A 21305-nucleotide genomic window follows, 5' to 3' on the forward strand; every position below is an offset into this window, starting at 1 on the left:
GATTTCAATTTTTTTTCGTTTGAAAAAGCTGGCCATACAGTTGAGTGACTAGCACAACAAAGCACAAAAATTTGAGGGAGGGCTTACTTTGTTTTTTTTTTCAATCGCGAAAACATTTCTAAGCAGAAACAAGCAAATTTCGAAAAAAAACTAAAAATAAAATCAGAATGCATTTTTCAGACTGCACATTTTGTGCAAAAATTGTGTTTTTCTTTTAAATAGTAAGATAATTTTAAAATTGGTCAAAAAAATAGGTAGCGAGTTAAAAGCACACAAAGATTCACAAATAAGCTTTTTAGCCGTACGAAAAAGTCACAAACTTTATTACGAGACCAAACTGTGCACTGGATTACGAGACCAAACTGTGCACAATTTGATGTCAGTAGGTCACAGAAATTTAAAGACAAGTCTTCAAATGTGTTCCAAAATCTGAGTGGATTCCACGCACAAACAAGTGTAGCGTAAAATTTGTCGGCACATTAGTCTTGTCGCTATTTCCGCAATGAGCGGATTGGCTAGTTGTTCCGGAAACTTCAAAGATACGAAGAATCCGCTTAAAAGCGGATTCTGCAATGTAAGCTGATTGCATGAATAAAAAGGTGTTTTAGATTTGTTTTTTATACTAAAGTGAACCAGTCCTTGCGTGAACAATTAAAAAGTACAGCAAGAATTATTATGTAGCCAATGCAAAAATTAAAAGCAAGGACTTGTTAATTTTTAGTGTTTGCAAAAAATGAAGTTCAACTCTCAGCATTACAACCCAAGAAAAATTTGGTTTCTTTTTTTTTACTATTTGAGATCGGAAAATGATCATTATTTCAGTATTTGAGATTTAAAAAGGTTCACTTTTCCAGTATTAGACAGTTTGCTGGTGACCCACAAAAAAGATATTATTAGAAAATGTACTTTTGAGACATAATTTTAATTGTAACTGGATTTTGCAAACAAAATAGGGATTCATTTTTCAATATTTGCATTCTGCTTACATTAGCAGATTCCGCAGCTGCTACATTTATTGAACCTATATTTTTTATTTGTTTGTGGATTCCACAAACTATTTGGGATTCCGCAAATAAAGTTGCGGGTTCCGCAAATTCGATTATAATTGGATTGATTTTGAGCGGTACAGTGTTTTAGCTATTTGTTTGTTGAATCCAAAACAGCAAAGAAGATCGAAGAAAAGCTGCAATGTAGCGAACTCTGCGACAAATCTCAATTTAGCCTTTTGCCGAATCCGATTATACATGTAAGTCACAATAAGCACAGTTTGGCCTCTTAATATTTTGTTTCAAATATTTGTGAATCTAGAACAGTAATTTATGCGGTAAACTTCCAAATGCAACTTATTTGAGGTTCTTGGCACTAAATATTCTTTTCTCATTTGAGAAAATTTTTGCTTATTGTGCTATGAACTGAACACAGAAACTTGAAGCGAAACTCAAAAAGATTTCTTTTTCAAATAAAGAGACAACAATTGCCACACAGTTTCTTACAACGAAAAAAGGTTATTCGAACAATTTCCTACAAAAAAAATGTTTTTCAAACAATTTCCAACAACAATAAATGTTACACAATTTCATACTGCAGAAAAAAGCGAAGACACATAATTTGACACTGCGAAAAAGTGCTAGTCGCAGAGTTATCAGACATTTTTCTGAACGTGTGAAATGCGAGGCTTATAAGTGTGTAATTGTATAGCCATCCCGGGAGTTGCCAACCCAGGAGTTGAGCAAAATTTTGCTCAATTTTTCCCACCGATAAAATTTTACCAAAGTTTAAATTGTATTCAGCAGCTTTACCAAGTTAAATTGAGATTACCTTCCGCACCAAAGTTTCTTGGATAAAACTCAATGATAATGCATTTTTGTTGACAAAGTCTACATAATCGAAATCGATTATAGTGTCAAACTTAGACAACGTAATGAATTTTTAACCCATGTATTTTGATTATTTTTAAAAAACAGAAATCCATTCAAATTCATTGTATTCGATTATAATCCATTTTTGTTTTTATCATATAATCGATTCTTTTGTACATACAATCCATGAAAGTCTATATCCCCCTGTTCATCCTCATGTTCAATACTCACTACTTCAACCCCACGTCCCCACATTACCCCAACCTCCCCCCGCCCCGCGCTACGCAAAGCACCCACACACCCGTCGCTACGCTAACCGTTCACATCAACACCTACTCAAGTTTTTCTAATACGCCCTCCCTCACAAATTTAAATCCCTCATGCGTTAAACCTAATCCCCACCCATATTCCTCATTAAATCACCTGAATAGGTAAGTATGGGATAGAAAGTAAGCTTAGGGGATAGGGTAAATTGTGGGATTGGCAAAAACTGAATTGAAAAAATAACAAAAAATACAAGCAATTGAAATTTAGAAAAATTGAAATTAAGTGAGAGAGCAGAATAACTAACAAGAGTTTCAATCAAATTTGAACAAATGAAAAAAATCTGAAAAGTTGTTTCTAATCGGAGGGTTGAAAAAATAGACGATAACCACTTTGGACGGATGCTCTGAAAACGAAATTAGACAGACATTTTTTCTAACAAAACTGGCAGTTTAGGTTCAACTGCTAAAAAAGCAAAGACCCATCAACATTTTTAAGAGTCAAGTTTCACAAAAAAAAGTAAACAATACCACTGATTATCAAAAAATCTATTATATATTGCTTATGAAACTTTAATCAGAGTGTTGAAAAGCATTTTTGAACTGCATAATTTATAAAATTCCTAAATGGGAAAATTTTATGAGCCTCTTTATTAAAGCTCAAACGAATTTAGTTGTATCAGCGAAAGTTATTTAGTAGTCAGTAAACAAAATTCGGCCACGATAACAATACAGACACATCACAATTCCCATAATTGTTGTTTTGAATTGACGTCTTTGTTCGTTTTTTTGTTTCATCTAACTTGCTGGTCGTCTAATTTCCGCAGTTCCATACAATCCAATATAATCGATCAAAATGGAAAATGTTTTTTCAATAAACCTTTTTCGAAAAAAAATGAAAATAATTGGTCATGATTCATTAAGAATGGTTTCTAGGGCTTCAAAATTTATTAAAACCATAACCCAATTACAATCGAAAATAATCGTTTTTTTTTTCTTCAAATTTTAGAAAGACAACAAAAGGCAATATAATTAAATATAATCATCCATGAAAATTCAGTGCAGGTTTAATTCAGAAGCACGGGTTCAATCGACGCCGTCTTCGGGTGGTGAATCCGACAGCCCGGCTCGTCAGGTTGCAAATGGCGTCAAGCTCCTTCTCTCATGGGTCTGGGGAAGATCAGAAGTCTCTGGGTTTTCGGCTATGGAGCCGGCTGTTAATCTTCATTTTACTCTTTTATTCCGGCATTAACTCGAACCCTGATCTCTACAACTGTTCCTCTTACAACCAATACATACACCGTAGCCAAGCAAGTGTCTGATGCCGCATATGTGGCTGGATACATTTTAAATGCAGGGGCCTAAAGTTTTTAAAAGACCATCACCGTGAATTTTACTGCCTCTATGCACCTCTACGTACATTATACCTCTCCCCAGAACCAAAGTCACTCCTACTCGCCCGGTAACAACTTCCCCCAACTACACACCATCAACCCTTCCCAATTATACCAGCTCACCCTCTTTCGCAAAACCCAAAACTGACCAAGCCCGCAAACCCGACCTACACTCAACTGTCTAAAGGCACCCTAAGACTACTACAAAACAATTGTAATTGAACATATGGTAAAGCCCCCGAAATTGCAGCTTTCCAAAATCAAAACTCTATTGCCCTTTTCCAGTAAACCAAGTTAAGAAAAAAAAAGTCGTAACCCCCCCTAGGTCCTTTCTGCTCACTCATCCGTAAAGACCAAAATCATGAGGGTGCTGGCCTCCTCATTGCTATTCACAAATCAATATAGTACGAAGAACTTACTTCATATACCGACTATACGCTAGAGGCTATGAGTATCTCTGCAGTAGCCAGGTCGAGGAATTTTCGTATCAGTAACTTTTACATCCAACCCGAACTAGTTGTCCTCGCGGTTACATCGCATCCCTCTCTGATCTTCTAGATCCTGGTGATGCTCTGGTTCTGGGGGACGCCAACGATCATTCGTCCCTCTGGAGTTCGAATATCAAAAAAATCAGTATTCTCTAATGAAATCACCGAACCCACACTTGCACCATTAAATGACAATAACCAAACAAGAGTACCTTTTGGTACTGATACACAACATTCCTCACCTGATATTTTCCTACCATCGCAGTCCCTTTTATTTTCTGCATTGTGGAACCCTATCAAAACCCTTGGCTCCGACCACCTCTCCTTAGTTATCGAATGATCGCTCGATACGCTTTCTCCAAAAAAGACCAAAGTTTCTTGGATAAAACTCAATGATAATGCATTTTTGTTGACAAAGTCTACATAATCGATTATAGTGTCAAGCTTAGACAACGTAATGAATTTTCAACCCATGTATTTTGATTATTTTTAAAAAACAAAAATCCAATCAAACTCATTGTATTCGATTATAATCCATTTTTGTTTTTATCATATAATCGATTCTTTTGTACATACAATCCATGAAAGTCGATATCCCCCTGTTCATCCCCATGTTCAATACTCACTACTTCAACCCCACGTCCCCACATTACCCCAACCTCCCCCCGCCCCGCGCTACGCAAAGCACCCACACACCCGTCGCTACGCTAACCGTTCACCTCAACACCTACTCAAGTTTTTCTAATACGCCCTCCCTCCCAAAACTCGTAACCCCCCTAGGTCCTTTCTGCTCACTCATCCGTAAAGACCAAAATCATGAGGGTGCTGGCCTCCTCATTGCTATCCACAAATCAATATAGTACGAAGAACTTACGTCATATACCGACTATACGCTAGAGGCTATGAGTATCTCTGCAGTAGCCAGGTCGAGGAATTTTCGTATCAGTAATTTTTACATACACCCCGAACTAGTTGTCCTCGCGGTTACATCGCATCCCTCTCTGATCTTCTAGATCCTGGTGATGCTCTGGTACTGGGGGACGCCAACGATCATTCGTCCCTTTGGAGTTCGAATATCAAAAAAAACAACGAGGTCAAGTATTCTCTAATGAAAACACCGAACCCACACTTGCACCATTAAAAGACAATAACCAAACAAGAGTACCTTTTGATACTGATACACAACAATCCTCACCTGATATTTCCCTAGCATCGCAGTCCTTTTTGTTTTCTGCATTGTGGAACCCTATCAAAACCCTTGGCTCCGACCACTTCTCCTTAGTTATCGAATGATCGCTCGATACGCTTTCTCCAAATAAGACATACATGAACTTCCTCAAGGCTGATTGGCGGCAATTTAAAGAGGAGATTGAGGCGGGTATCATCGTTTTAAGTCTTCCTCCTTCAATTGCGGCCGAAGAAAATTTCTTTAGGGATCTGATGCTCAGGGCAGCACGCCGCCACATTCCTGCCGGTCGTCACTGCCATTGTACCCCGTCTCTTTTTGCAGAATCAGCTGCTTTTCCTGCTGAAAGAGACCGCGGCCGCCACAACAAGAGTCAGTCCCAGAAAACCACACAGAATTCTCGTTACGCAACATCCCAACTTAACTCCCAACTCCTGAATCAGACAGCAAAAGGCAAGAGAATTAAATTGCTGTATAGTCCTCCAGACCCTTAATTCCCGCACTGGTGCCAGAAAGTTCTGGTAAGTGGTATGCTCCTTAAACAGATCCACGCCTGTGGTACGGAGGTATCCTTATAATTTTGGATCTGAAACCATAACCTCCGATACTGACATAACAAAAGCATTCAATAAGCATCTTACCAATGCTAGAATCCATACTCCTGACAAGTTTTGCAGGAAAACAAAGCACAAAATTGTCAAGTTTTCTCTTTCTGATAACCCAACTTTTCCCCCAACAAACTGAACAAGCCCTTGCAGATAGCAAGCCCTCGCCAGAACTCATTCCGGATGGCCTTTGTAGTGAAACACCTCGGACCGCTTGCACTTGATTAGTTGACTCATTTTTTTATCAACTTTCGCTGTCTGAAAGCATTATCCCTCAAATGTGGAAAAAATTCAAAATAATGCCCCTGCCCAAACCTGAAAAGAACCATAAAGTTTCAATATCATACAGCCCTATTTCACTACTGTGCCCCGCCGTCGAAAGTTTGGATAGGCTCATCCTCCCTTTTTTAACAAAATGCCTTTCAAAGGCCACACACTAACACGTTTTCCTCCCTTTTCACTCCACCACCACTGCACTCTCAACATTTGCTGGTTTTTATCACCGATGGTTTTCACCAAAGACGACCTCCTTTGCCTAGTGTTCTCGCCACACTTGATTTTTCCAAGGCAATTAATTGACACACCGCTGCCAATTTGGCTGAGCAATTTTTTTGCGGCTGACAAGCCACCACCATTTTCAACAACCAAGAATCCATGCACAAAATTGTTCACTGTGGATTTCCCGAGAGCTCAAAAATAACACCAATATTTTTTGATTTTTACGTCCACGACGCGCCTTCGGATATCGAGTCCTGATATCGAGGCTGCAACACGTTTACTTAATGGTTATCTACACCAACTTTCATTTTTTTCACCTCCCAAAAGCTAGCATTCGCGTCATCTGAAGGATTGATTATCTTGCTTTTGTTTTACAACAAAGTTTTTAACAAAACGCCAACAGTCTTTTTAAGTAACGAACCTCTACCTCTTATTAAAATTTCAATTAATAATTTTGACACAACCCTAAGATTTGCAGCTCACTGCAAGAGATCTGCTGACAATGCTCGACGCAGGATAGAGTCCCGAAGGCATTAGCAGGCTCCTCTTGGGATATTTCTAAAGTGACCCTACTTTTAACCTACAAAGCTTTAAATCGCCCTAATTTAGACTGTGCATCCCCGGCCCGGGAGCATACCGCCAGCAAAATGTCCATTAATCACCTGCAGGTCACTCAAAATTAAGCCCTCCGTGTGATCACTGGCTCAACTCTAATGAGCTCCACTGCCCACCAGCACAGTGAAGTCGAGATCCTAAACGTTAATAAACACCACTACCTTTTGACTTCTGGGTTTGTAATTCAACATGTCGTTTGCATCACCCAAATCATTTCTATCACTGTTACCACAAACCACCTCAGCTTGTTCGGCAACGCAACTTATGTGCTTTTAAAGAGACGTCACAGACACTTTCTTAATCGACCTAACCCTGCCGCTAAAACTGAACGACTCAGAAGAAGTTTTCACTTTCGTTTTTGACACTAAAAGACCATTTTGAAACAAAGTCATACAAACCCAGGAACCATATTCATCCGAGCATCGACCCTTCAGAACATTCCTTGCCAGAACCAACCGCTGTAATTTTTCCCAACTTCGTTCGGGTTACAGTCGGTTTTAAACACCTACCTCGCCCGCTTAGACAACCAAGTTTTTCGGCTTTGCCCTTACTAATTTTTGTCACCCCACACTAGTTGCCACCTTTTCAACTGCCCCAGAAATCCCTCCCTTTTTACTCTCGCAGACTTGTGGTTAAAGCCGGTTGAAGTAGCAAAATACCTTAGCCTCGAGACGCATGAGCTGAACCAGCCAAACGTGAGCTAAAGAAAGAATAAAATTCAGAAGCACCAGGTTATATCATAATCATGGAAAATTAGGCAATGTTGAACAATTTTATAAAAGAATCAACTATTGACATTTGTCATGAGTAAAATTTTCTTTACTAAGGCATAATTTAGCCGTTTTGCTGCTTAAGCCTCTCTTTTGCTTACAATGGAGAGTGTTTTGAAAGGAGAAATTGAAACCGAGTGTTTTGAAAGGGGAAGTGTTTTGAAAGGGAGAGTGTTTTGAAAGGGGAAGTTGAAAGGGGAAGTTCCCCTTTTTGAAAGGGGAAGTTGAAACCGAGTCTGCTATAAAAGTCAATGAAAAATGGAATAAAGTTTCGTTTTAGTTTAAACAGTACTGCGTGCCGCAAGGAACAGTACTGGGACCGTTGTTTTTCATTTTTTATATCGATGATGAAAAAACGAATCGAATCTCCGATGGATGTGTTTTGGTACAGTTTACAGATGAGTGCTTGATGCAGGCGTCATCTATATCTTCAAATGACGCTCTTCATTTTTGCACAGAATCATTCAAAATTAAACGCATCAAAACCGTGTTTCATTTTATATGAACAGAATATGGAACAGACCGTCTTCCTATAAATCACCATTATGACGAGAAAACTTTTGAATAAAAATGATTCGGAAAAAAATTTGCCAAAAACGGCTCAAGGAAGTAGGACCACAGATGCAATTGGACTACAAATGCCTAAAATATCTTTTGTTGACTCGATTCACTGTTTAGTTTTTAACGCATTTAGGTTATGCAGCAAAATGTTTGCGGCAAATTGTTGCAACGTCAATGATGTCTTCAAAGAAGTGGTTGAACTGGAACCTAAAACCCACATCCAAACTAAAATCTTTGGCCGCCCAGCGTAAAGCAAGTCCCTTATTGGAATTGAAAACAGAATTAAATTGAAATGTGTAACTTATCTAACCAGTGTATTATGATTGAAAGAAGAGCTTTTCCAAATCATTCAAATTTCTAAGAGCCTATGCACATACCATAATTGAATTAAACAAAGAGTTCTCGATAATAACTGTTCAACGGTTTTTCTAAGAAAAATGGTTTTTTCCCAAAATTTATCTCATTACCAGTAAATTACAAAAGTTTGACAACAGTACTTCAACGTTTAGAAAAAACTGAAGTAGCTCAATTCTACCCTAGTCGATCAAGGGAGGTTATATTGCAAGATCTTGCAAGAATCTTGCAAAAGAGGATTATCTTGCAACATCTTGCAATATGGAGGTTATCTTGCAAGATCTTGCAAGATGGAGGTTATCTTGCAAGAATCTTGGAAGAGGGAGGCTATCTTGCAAGAACCTTGCAAAAATCTTGCAAGATAACCAACCCAAAATTTCTGTAGAAAAACAAAAAAAATAACAGAAACTAGGTGTAACATCAAAACAAATTGATTCTTGAACGAGAACCCAATATTTTTTCGAGTTGATCTGAAAAAAAGTCTATTTTTTGTTTCAAAATTGTTAGTTTGAATCGTTAAAAATTGTGCGGAGTTTGCTCTCGATGAATCATATGTGATCTGTTTTGCAGTGATTCAAATTTTCTCAAACTGAGAAAAAAACTTCAAATCATTTAAAAATTTGTTTTGTTTTTCCAATCGAGAAAGAATTGATCAAATTCTTTTTAAATTTTTTAATGAGCCTGATTTTTAGTCAGCTTAATAGTACTTTGATCGAATATATATATATATATATATATATATATATATATATATATATATACGAGACGAAAATATTTTGTGAATTCTAAATTTTTGTTCCTACCATTGAAAATGGGGAGGATTTCGTCTTCGGCAAAAAGTTTTTTTTTTATTTTTGCCAATCAAAGTAAGGTGCCACAAGTAATAACTGGAATGAGGTGAGAGTTTAGCATGAAAAAAGTTTTTTACTCGTAATTCTTACAAAAAGTTTTCAGTGTTGAAAAAAAACCATTTGAATTTTGTAAATTTTAGTCTGTTCATGGAAGAAAATAGCAAATTAGCAGGTTAAATTTTCCTCTTAAGCAGCAAAAAATTTAGTTTCACTGCAAAAAATAATTTTTTGTCTTTTTCTATTTTTCTTAAAAGTGTTGTTTGTTTCCCTTAAACTGTTTGAGGTATGTTTTTCTTTCTTTTTTATTCGTGTTGTTGTAGTTTTTTTCTGTCTTGAAATCGTTTCCGATATTTATTTTTGGCGGCATGACTTAAAGACTCCCTCATTTGTTTTTTAAGAGTAATGAACGTACTGAATACTCTTATATAGGTCTTGCTGATTTTTTTTCTCAAATGCGTCTTCCAAATGCGTCTACTGAAGGTTTTAAGGAGAATCCATCAGCTCATCTCGATTACTGTAATTGTGTGAAAAAAAAACGTAATTTTCATCTTGTGCTTAATCTTTGCTTGTAATTATTTTATTTAAATTTATGTTCTTTATTGATGTAAATTGGGTTTTTCCTATTTTGAGAGATTCAGGTATAAGGAGTGGATCAAAACTTGAAGATAGCCGCATATCACAAAAAAAAAGTTTTAAAAAAATGAAGCTTTCTGGGGGCAATCTGCCTAGCGGGCTGTGTGCATGTATGTGTAGCTAAGGTTGCTTCCACGAACGCTACTTGCTTGTCGTCGCGTGTAAAGCTGTTTTTGCCCAAAAAAATTGTATCTTTACAGGAGGTTAGCTTGTTGAGTCCTAATTGGTTAATTTCGTTCTAGCAGTAAACTTTAGTCCTTTGTAAACTTGAGTTTACTACATACTATTTGAATGACTAAACTGACAATCTTGCATTGATGTATCGAATTTGTACAATGAATGATGTGTTCTTTTTTCTTCTTCTTCTAGAGTTTTACTTTTTTGAAAGCCATTGATATCAGCTTAGAACATTTTCATATTACTTATTTTACAAAATAAACACGTTATTTTATGGTATACGTTTATGTTTTATAGCCACCCGGGACGAAGTCGCGACATAACAAAATACAGGCGCGGCAAGAGTTTGGCAACTCAAAACCAATGTAACTGATAAACCATTGCGGTCGGAGCGGCTCAACAAACATTCGAGAACGGCGCAACATAAGAAAAGAGACCGACCGACTTGACTTTAAAAATTGCAGTTCTGCATCTGCGCGACTAGAAAAAAAACCGCGGCAACCGGCTGGACTAAACAAAAAAGACAAAAATTTTTCTTGAGTCAAGCTGCCAGTCTTTTCTTAAGTCGTGGACCTCGAACCGGGTCTAGCCTAATTTTTTTCTAGCTTTCATTGAAACTAGCTAAGTTATGATGCAACATAATAGTTCTTTCCAAGTGTGATACAAGTTATGCAAGACCATCAAATGAAAAGTTATAGGGTATTATGATGATTTTAAGAGGCTTTTTACACAATGTATAGTTCTTTTTGATGGTTCATACTTTACTAAGTCTCACTAAAAACTTTAGAGTTGCAATGGGTTATAACTTGTTCAAACATCTAAATTTGGAGCTTAGAATTCATAAAAAACTGATGAAACGTATATTATAACTGTTATGTAATCCATTTTTTAATTGTGCGCGTAGTTTTTTGAAATAAATATTTTTCTCTTTGATTGCGAAAAAATGTTTTCGCCCGAATTTTTGGCAATCTGATTGTACACAATGGGTTACATAAAATTGACAATGCGATATTCAAATATATCTCCCGGGTCGGATATTCGACTTTATCGACAACGCAATTAAAAAAAAAACGAAATTACAATTTAGGTTTTTCACGTCATATTTAGTAGAAAATCTTGACCAGTATACAAAGAAGTTTTCCGATTTCGGGTTGAAAACAAAGCCGAATGAACATAAAACTCGATCGACAATAAGTGTTTGAGGGCAAGTGGACGAGATGTTTTGAATTGTTCCAAAAATGAAGATGCTAAAAAAGAGAGGTAGTCATTTGCATGCAAAATGCCGGCAAGGATTCGAGAACTGCCGCATGCATAGTTTGAAGGCCGGATAATTTTCTTAAACGAGAATCCGTTAACTAGTCATAAACTTAATTTTTCAAAATTGCCATGTTTTTTACAGCCTGAGCATTATATATGGATTTTAACAGCATCCTACTCCATCATTACAATGCCAAAATGTGCACTGAAAAGGCGCACGTCTTTCTGTCTGTATATTCTTGGATTCCAGATTCAAGTCTTTAAACATGATAAAATTTTGTCGGAACCGTTAAAGAAAATGAAAGAACAGAAGAAGAACAAAGGGGGCGTCCTTGCTATGGAATCCACTTACAATTCACATAATACACAGTTTGCAAACTGTGCATTATGTGAATTGTAAGTGGATTCCGCAACATGGACGCCCCCTTTGTTCTTCTTCTGTTCTTTCATTTTCTTTAACGGATCCGACAAAATTTTATCATGTTTAAAGTTTTGAATCTGGAGTCCAAGAATATACAGACAGAAAAATGTCTTTGTATGACTACAGTTCCTACACCACTACAAAAGTCAGCACAAAATCGTTCGCGGCATCATATGTACCAAAAAGATTCAATTCAATGTTCAAAAAGTGCTTAGATATTTTTAACAAAAACGGAAAAAGCACCTACCGTAGCATCAACAAGTGCCAATACCAAGTAACTATGCGTGAAGTTTGCTAGTAGCAAACTGTAAAATAACTTTGCTCGACGTTGGCATGGCTTTTATTGCTGGTATACTAGTTATGATTTACAATTTTGTTACACTTAATTCGGCAATTATTGTAAATTCGAATGGAACTCATTTTTAGTACATTTGATGGCTACGTTATTTTTTTTGTTGAATTTGATAAGGCCTTGCCTTATTAACCACACCTGACTATCAGTTGAGATATTTTTGTGACATCTTGGTTAAAACTCAAAGTTAGTGCAGCTTAGATTAAGGGCTGGCATTAGAAACAGAGATTTAATCTCAAGTTTTAACTAAAGATTGAGGAGAGGTAGCGATCGTCGAAAAATTAATCGAGAAACTGATTATAGTTAACTTGTGAAACTAAGCGTCACAAAATTGCCACTTAATAATTTACGAATTATTTCATTAGTTCGTGATCACTATCTGACCTTGCCTGAATTTAATCAGTTTTGAATAAAAGACCTCCCGCAGATTAATTTCTTTTTTAAATATGTATGTAACCCATCAAGAATCGACGATGTTGACGCACCTTAGAAGGGCAGTACTGGAGTTCGATTGTCTCATCTTCCACTCGTTCTCCAGCAAAATGGTTCTTCATATCAATGTGATCCGTTCGCTTCTGAATTGATCGCAGATGTAGAGACTATAAGCTGCTGCTGTCATTGCTTGCCTTGCAGCTTCAGTTGCATGTTTGGCTGCAGATGATTGCTTCGTAGTGATCCTATTAACTGCGGCCCCTGAATTCTGTAAGCAAAGTAGTTGACCTTCAGTAAATGACCTTCTTAATCTTTCATCTCCAGCAAAGTCAGCGTCTGCAGATCCATACAGTGTTACACCATCAGCGGCCCCAGTATTGCACAGTTACAGATCTCTGCTCCACTCTAGGTTTCGAAGAACCCTTGTTGTAGCCACCATGTGTGCTCTGCCCGGATTCTCACAAAACTGTTCCATTATGAGCCCAACAACGTCTCTGTAATCCTCAACCTTAATCGAATCCGCCTCTGCTGACCCAGTCCCAGGACCATCCTTCTTTGATAGTTGTGCGCCGACCTTCATTGATGTCCACAATGTTTTGCAGTCCGCTAGACAGAAACGCTCCGTCTATGTACCGTAATTGATTCACTGTTACAGACCCAAGTGACTGATTAAACTGCATTCCCAGGAACCGCGTAATGAGATTCTGTCAGTCATCTTGAATTGTTCGGAGGGAAGGCCTCTTATCTTGTCGACTTCCTCATAACTTCTCTAATAAAGATGTCGCTTAACCAAACATGCAAAGAAATTATTGCGTCAGCTTTTCGCATCATCGTGAAGAAACAAAAAGTGTTGCTGCTTCTAGTAAAACCCTCATCAAGTAGGAACAGCGTCGGGTGCCGGTCTCTTACTGCCTGCCACAGCACATAGAGACAATTGTACCAAGCGTCCGTGGTTGCCATCGTTGCTGAACACCTCTGTTTGCCCCATGTACATCGTATCTTTTGGAGGAGACGTGAGGTAGGCTGATGTAACATCTTTCTAATGATGTAAAGCTAATTTTGCGCCTCCACCCCTTATGTGGTTGTTTTGTTTTGGATTGAAAGGTCGGAGCAAGCGTTTCATTAAAATCAAATCCTTCTAACCGCTCTTAAAACTGTTCACTTCACATCTGGATTTGAACCGCTCCATTTTGAAATTGAGTCTCATTTCTCTTTACAGCATGAACCTTTTGTCCAGGAATAATTTTTCGAGGTTGTGGCTTATCAAGAAGTATCCACAATCCGATGGGTTTTAGACTTTTGTCCTTCAAATATATGGCTACTAGCCACTGCTCTTTTTCACGTCCAGCACTTTCTCAAGCTGCCCTACTAGTGTGACCACTGTCGGCTTCTTTACAGTGCAGAATTTCTCTTGAAGCCGCTGACAGGCCTTGGGCCTATCGCTGAATCCATATGTACTCACGCAGTCGTTCTTTGTGATCATGAAAATGGCGTTGTTCAGCACAAGAGCTCTGTGGAACCATACTGTGTTTCGATTGTCTTACCTCTGCTGGGGTAACTGCTCAGACCTGCATCTTAGTTTCGTCTTGGGCTGCCAGCTGGTCAGCATTCGGACACTCGAGGAGAGTAGACTCAGCTTCCGGCAGACAACCAATGGCCATTACTAATCTGAACAGGCCGTCGGTGCGCACCGGCGCTACAAGTTTCAGGAAAATGATGAAACCCGCAATTATCAAGTCCATCGTTGCTAAAGGCCGCTAGCTGAAGGTCAAAAACTCGGACAGACAACAAAATGAAATTAAATTTAGATATCTAGGCCCATAACACATTTAACTCTAACTTAGAGCAACTTTGTTAGGACTAAGGGCTGTTTTTAGAGACTGATTTTGAATATGTGGTTTCAAGTGAGGATTGAGAAGAGGTATTGATCGTTGAAGGACGAACAGAGAAAGTAACTAAAATGACTTGACAAACTAAGCATAACAAAAAAAACCGGTTAGTTTTTCGCTGACTGATTAATTAATTTGTGATTTCAAGTTGATTTTGTCTAATTTTAATCTATTTAATTAATCTGTCTGACCTTGGAATATTCTGACCTCAACAACCTAGACGTGAATCCAAAAAAAAATAAGAATCCAAAAATCCTCCTCACAATCTGTTGAAGAAACAATTGAATCCTCTCGTCACCTCATAACTATACCTGGTGTTTTGTTCGACGGGTTCCGTCCAATTTGAGTGGGTTGTCGTCAATCGCAGTTTTTGTGCCGATTGCATAGCATATTTTGACTTTGCATAATAATGGCGAAGTAAACTTGAATCGTCTAACAAGCTGATGAAAGCAGTAACACAAACCAATGAAAATACAACAATATAACGAAAGTTCTGATTCATCTGAATGTTAACTACGGTAAAAAATCAAATTGGATCAACCGTAAAATCTCCCTTTTAAGTGACCTACCGGAGATTGTCCTCCCGGTAAAGGTATGATAGTTGGGTCCCTATAAAAACAAGTAGGAAAGAAGGCCCGCCAGTTTTATGAAAATTTCAAAAATGCACGAAAACTGCCCGAAAAATTAATAGGGCATTAATTTTCTCCAGTAGCCATCTAGATTTTAGGGACCCATCTACCAATAGAAACCCATCTAAACTTGTATCATCCTCCCCATACAATAATAATTCTGAATTAAGTCTGAAAACTAATCCTGTATGCATTTCATACAAAAACTCTAAATTTCACTATTTTGACATATTTTTATATCAATTTGTATTTTGATGGACTACAAAACTAATTAAACCGACTTTTGAACTCAGTAAAATGATTCTGAAAAAGTCAATGCAGTTTATAAGTTTTGTTATAAGTTTTGCTGAAAAGTCACTGCGATCTATCAGTTTTGCTAAATCGATGGCAAAACTGGTTCTGAAAAGTCACTGCGATTTATAACATGCAAATTGTGAAGATCGAATTCAGCAATTTTCGGAACTTGTTTGATAAGAAAGAATTCTAATATTATCATTACATGCTTTGGCGCTTCTGGGTGGGCTCGAACCACCAACCTTTCAGTTCGGTTGATCCAAAAAACTTTTCAAGAACGTGCTTGAAGATTTAGCCTAATATTTGATAAATTAATCAAGAAGCGGAAAAATAGCCTTCATCTAATGGCATGAGTAAATTAGTCAATAAATTTTAGATTTGCTGAGAAAGAAGAACAATTTTTAACTATACTGAAGAGCAAAAATGAGATGTGAATATATTCAGTTTGTTGAGGCCGAAGTGGTTATATTGTTTCTGGAACACTTGTGAGCAACTAATTTGCACAATCTTAAATCAAATCAATATTCTATCTTCAATTTTTAAAAACCTTCATAGTAAAGTGTTATTTTTGTAATAATTAATTTCTGTAATAATTAATTTTAGAAACAGATAATGAGAATTTTCTAAACAAAAATTTTTTGCTGCTAGACACTTTTGGGTGAAAGTAAATTTGCAATTGGGAAAAGGTAAAACGCACACAGTTTTGCTCTGGCCTTTCAGTTATTTCTTTTCGCCTGTCTTTTAGAACATGGATCTCCTTTCAATCTCTAGTGTTCTTAGCCCAACATAACCCAAATGTTGCTATTTATGCCCATTCTTGCCTTTGTTGTTTGATTCGCCTAAAGGTGAATAAGACGAAAAAAAAAGATTTTTCTTTTAAGCTAAGAATGTTGCTTTACACCGAAATAAGAATATCGGCTTATTTATCAGCTCAGTGCCGTTTTATAGACTTTTACCCGATTTCGTCATGCATATTCACTATAGTAACATATTCGCTATAGCGCTATTTTGCGCACAATATTTCTTTCCCAGCCTGAGTAAAACTGAATACTATAGCTGCAATAAAGGGTAGTGGTTTGCACAAGATAATGCCTTTGTATATAGCTACATGCGCACGGTGAAGAGTGGGTAAAAATCAACCCTTTTTCGATTTGAAGAAAATGCGGTGTATTTCTGCTGCCTCGTTTTACTACCTATGAGTGGTATAGACTATTGAGGGACTTGCGGACATGAATTTGCGGCAGCGTAACTTTCAAAGTTTGCATTTCGGGGTTCAATTGTGATAGAAGGGTCCCTCTAAAAACCAGCTATGAGAGGAGAGGTCCTTCATCGTTTTATTGTTTCGACTTTCGAAGAAAGAGGCGGAGTTTTTGTGCTCGTTGTTGGTTTTTGTGCTCCTGACAAAGTTCTATTTTTTAACTAGAACAAATTTTTTGGCGGAACTTCCTTATAACATCTCAAATTTAATGAGCCAAACTTAAAAAGATATTGCACCATCTATCTTCAAAATGATATTTCACCGTAGATACCTTTTCAAGAAAAAAATGGGCATGAAAAAAGCCAATTTGGGATCATTAACTCAAATCTATATTCAAAGATATATTCAAATCTGCACGCGTAAGTGACCTGCTCCAGGAGTCTTTGAGAATTGAGATTAAGCTCCAGGTATCTTCCGGGCATCCTAGAGCTTTGAAGCTACCACCGACTTGTAGACAGTTTTGAGGGCTATATAGACTGTTTTTAACTGCAAAAACTGATTTTGGTGTTGATTTCCTGAAAACTTCACCTGAATCATGAGTCTTTTCCGTTAATTGTTCAAACATCAATTTCTCCAAGCAGGAAAAAAGTTTTTGTAAAAGCACACAGAATCCGGGTAGCCCTGGCTATAAGCTGACCGCAGATACGGACTGATACTTGTAGAGAAAATTTGTTTTGAAAAAACTAACTCCAATTTAGGGCTGACAAAAAAAAGTTAGGACGATAACGTTTCAAAAAACGATCGGATCGAAAAAGTTGAAAAATCCTATTGGAACCTGATCTAAACTATATTTTATGATTGGATAAATTAAATGTTTTACCAATGTAAAGTATTTAATATTAACCAATCATGATCCATCAAACTAACAACCCACTTATTTGTAAGTGCTGAAGTTACTTGTAATTTCAGCACCAGAGAGATTTGAATTTAACTTAGAAATTAGTTGGACTCTCCCGAGCACTTCAGCAACCGCAATAAACCAGTATACCCTAGATCTATTGAGCCTAGCAGAGACTAGTTAAACAACCTGAGACTAGATAGTATAAGAGTAAGATTAGGATCGGTATTAGACTAAGAAGTTGCACGAATCTATCCGGCCGAAAATAAGATAGCGTGACGAGCAGACGGTGTACCCTATCCGAAATTACTCTATGAGTTAACCACATCGGTCCTAACTCATCTGGTGCGACCATAAGTCTCGAACAAGACCTTAATAGCTTAGAATTAACCAAAATAGATTAGAAATTAGACAAAAACATTTACAAAATGTTATACGACAATAATTTAATCGAAATGTCTCTACGACTCAATAGATCAGAGCCAATATTCCGAACCATAACAGAACTACCCGGAATTGGAAGAAGACCTCGAACCAGAGACGACATACGACAAAGTAGAAACTTGCCATATAGCTATATGATAGTTAGGCAAAAACCAGAACAAACTTTTATATTTAGAATACTACTAGCAATGAATTTAGATTTTCATTTGCAAACATAAAACCTTGAAGTTAATCTTCAAAATCATTTCAGGCGCTAAACAAAATTATTAATATACAATAACGATTGATAAAAAGATCTCAGATCGTTTTCCTAAAATTCTGCAGTAATATACAAAACATGTTTGAAAAATATTTATTGAAAAATAAAAAATAAAAATTAGTAGCATGACAATAAATGGTTAGTAATCATAAATCATCCTGTTGTTCCAGCTCCATCATCTAAAACATAACAGCAATCATAAACCCACTAATATCATCAAAACACTAAATCTTTCCTTTACACACATTTAAAATTTTATTAAAACTTAAATTCACTTAATTTTAAAACCAGATCATCAAGGCTTATCCTTGGATCTTAAATCATTTTCTACTTAATTAAATTTCAAATTTGATCATCAAGGCTTATCCTTGGATCAAACAGAACAACTTTGTTCTCCCCCACCCACTTAATTAGTGTCTAACGACCTCAAACGTCGATTCACTACCCAACCCTTTCTAAAGACCTAAGACTAATAGAAATTTTTAAACAAAACTAATCATTCAAATTAGGATAAACAGTGAAGAACTTCGGTTATTCATCCTTCACTTGACCCCCCCTCTTACCAGACCCAGGATAAATCTTAGACTTAGTAAGTTTAAAATAGTATCTAACGAACTACTCGCGTTCTAATTATACCTGAACCTTGTGGATCGATTTACTATTCTCCAACCCTTGAACACAATCACTACCCCTAAGTAAGATTAAGTAAGTTAACACCTTAACTTATACTAGCCACGAGAAAGTAAAAAATCATTCTTCGGAATCGATATACTTTTCTCTCCAACCCTGAACAAACAGACCCAGGTTAAGCTAACCAAAAAATCGTAAGAACTAACAGTTTAAGAAAATAGAAACCATTTAACAACCCTTTGCATCCGTCATCCTAAACCTTATGTCATTTAAAAACCTAGGAAATAAACAAACAATCGTTTTACACAATTGTGAAATAGATAACAAAAAATACGACCTTGTAATCACACCTCATACACAAACAGTTGGATACATTCGAACAAAACGACAAACACTAAAAAGAAAAATAATAACGAAACAAAGACAAATAACACGAAAAAGATTTTCAAAAAATCGAAACGCATTTTCAGAATCAGAAACCAACAGTTTAGACGAACTTTACAAACTAAAAGAATCAATAGATAAAAATTACCCACTTCACGATCAATTATATTTTTCTGACTCAGAAACAACTTCAAATTCATCAAAAAGAGGAAAAAGAAGAATAAAAAAGCAGTACAAACACAAACCAGTACATTTATACAATTGGAATCAACCAATTCGACACATTAATAATTACATATTAACAGTCATCGAACGAAAAAATGAGCTCAACGCACACTCCAGGTGAAGAAACTCCAGATGATGATGAAATCTTTCCTTTTATAGTAGACGCAGATACTGATAGAGGACAACACATATTTTGTCAAAATTTACTCGTAAATTTATTTGAACCCGGAATTAGTCCATGTAAAACAGAGTTCCCAGATGTAAAAATCAAAAGACAAATCATAGACCACTACTTAAAAGATATATGCAACATAACACAACAGTATGGAATCTACTCCATAGAATTCACCTCACCAAACCATAATAATAGAAAATATACAATTCAAACAGACGATCTTGATTTAGAATTTTCAAAAGTTTTTTCAGAATATATAAAAAGCATCCAATATCATAACTCACAAAGAGCAAACTCCATATTCACCAATGAAGTTTTCGCAATAATATATAGTTATATTTCAATATTAGAAAACGAAATCCCAATAACAAATGTCTCACCGACAGAAACATCTAAACATTTAAGAGTACGACATGAAATCACACTACTCTCAAGTTATTTAAACATCATTAAAGAAAATTTCACGAAAGACGACGTTTCACAACATACAAAACACGATCTACAAAAAATTTTGGCATGGTTCATAATAGATTATTTCACCCACAATATTGATTTAATTGCACAAGCAAGAAAAAATTTTAGACCCCAAAACTCGAACGATGATACCGCTATCACAGAACAATCAGATTATGTTTGGGACCCCGAATGGTCTCATCCAGCATTTATAAGCTTCCCACAATCAATCTCAAGTCAAGCAATAAGTACGATATCTTACATAAGAGATTATGTAAAAGTAATACCATTAACCATTGATGCAACACCATTAAACTATAATACATTTTTGCCCGATACACAAAATAATAGTTTAAACTCTACAGTTATACACAATGAAAACCTCAATGGAACTAGGAATCTTACTCAACAAGATATCCAGACACCATCACACTTCATAAATGAAGAAATTGTACACACAACAACTACACAACAAAGTATTTCACCAATACGCCCAAATTTAACAACACCAAGAAATACAAATCCTTCACAAACACAGGTAACCTTACAATCAACCGTTAAACCTTCGGTTGCCCCTAAATATTCACATATGGATTACCAAACATACAGACCCATGACAATACCATCAAAAACACGCAAAACATTCACTAGAAACAACTTTGCAGACCATAATTATAATTATACACATCCATCAAAAACATATAACCAACCACAAAGAAATTTTAACCAATATACAAGATCTCGAAATTGGGATAACCCAATGACCCAACCTAATTCAATAAATTTCCAAACAAATCCTCCACAGGATCACAGTGAAAATTACCCATTTTTTCAACAAAATAAAAATAAAAAACAAACATCTTATCAAATGGATTATTTATCCTCAGATGATGATTTCTTACAACCAGATATATTTGCACCAAATACTCAAGAATATCGTAGACAAGGAATACAGAGAACACGTACAAATCATAGAAATTTTTCTCCACAACCAATAGATGCACAACATCAACAACCAATTCAACAACAAAATTTAATTAATACACAATCTTTTCAACCAATTCAACAACAAAATCCAATGACTGCACATTCGTATCAAGCATCACAAATG

At 36.4% G+C, this 21305-nt stretch overlaps 1 protein-coding gene across 13 annotated transcripts in view; it reads right to left on the bottom strand.

The window, feature by feature from the left end:
* The window catches only part of LOC134840078 (galactosylgalactosylxylosylprotein 3-beta-glucuronosyltransferase P-like), a 97232-nt gene that overhangs the window by 44079 nt on the left and 31848 nt on the right, over positions 1 to 21305 (bottom strand). The window contains exons 2-3 of one of the 13 annotated variants that reach the window (XM_063855756.1): positions 15812 to 16367; positions 14917 to 15118 (exon numbers count right to left, since the gene is read on the bottom strand). The exons of 8 other annotated variants lie outside the window; for them this stretch is intronic. In XM_063855756.1, the coding sequence (XP_063711826.1) occupies positions 14917 to 15107 (191 nt within the window). In that variant the 5' untranslated portion in view covers positions 15108 to 15118; positions 15812 to 16367. Of the gene's footprint in view, positions 1 to 14260; positions 14375 to 14916; positions 15139 to 15770; positions 16368 to 21305 lie in introns of those variants that run through there. 4 more of the 13 variants (XM_063855757.1, XM_063855755.1, XM_063855758.1 and 1 more) reach the window with 4 other exon arrangements.

Source organism: Symsagittifera roscoffensis, chromosome 2, assembly GCF_963678635.1.
Source record: "Symsagittifera roscoffensis chromosome 2, txSymRosc1.1, whole genome shotgun sequence".
NCBI classification, from domain to species: Eukaryota; Metazoa; Xenacoelomorpha; order Acoela; family Convolutidae; genus Symsagittifera; species Symsagittifera roscoffensis.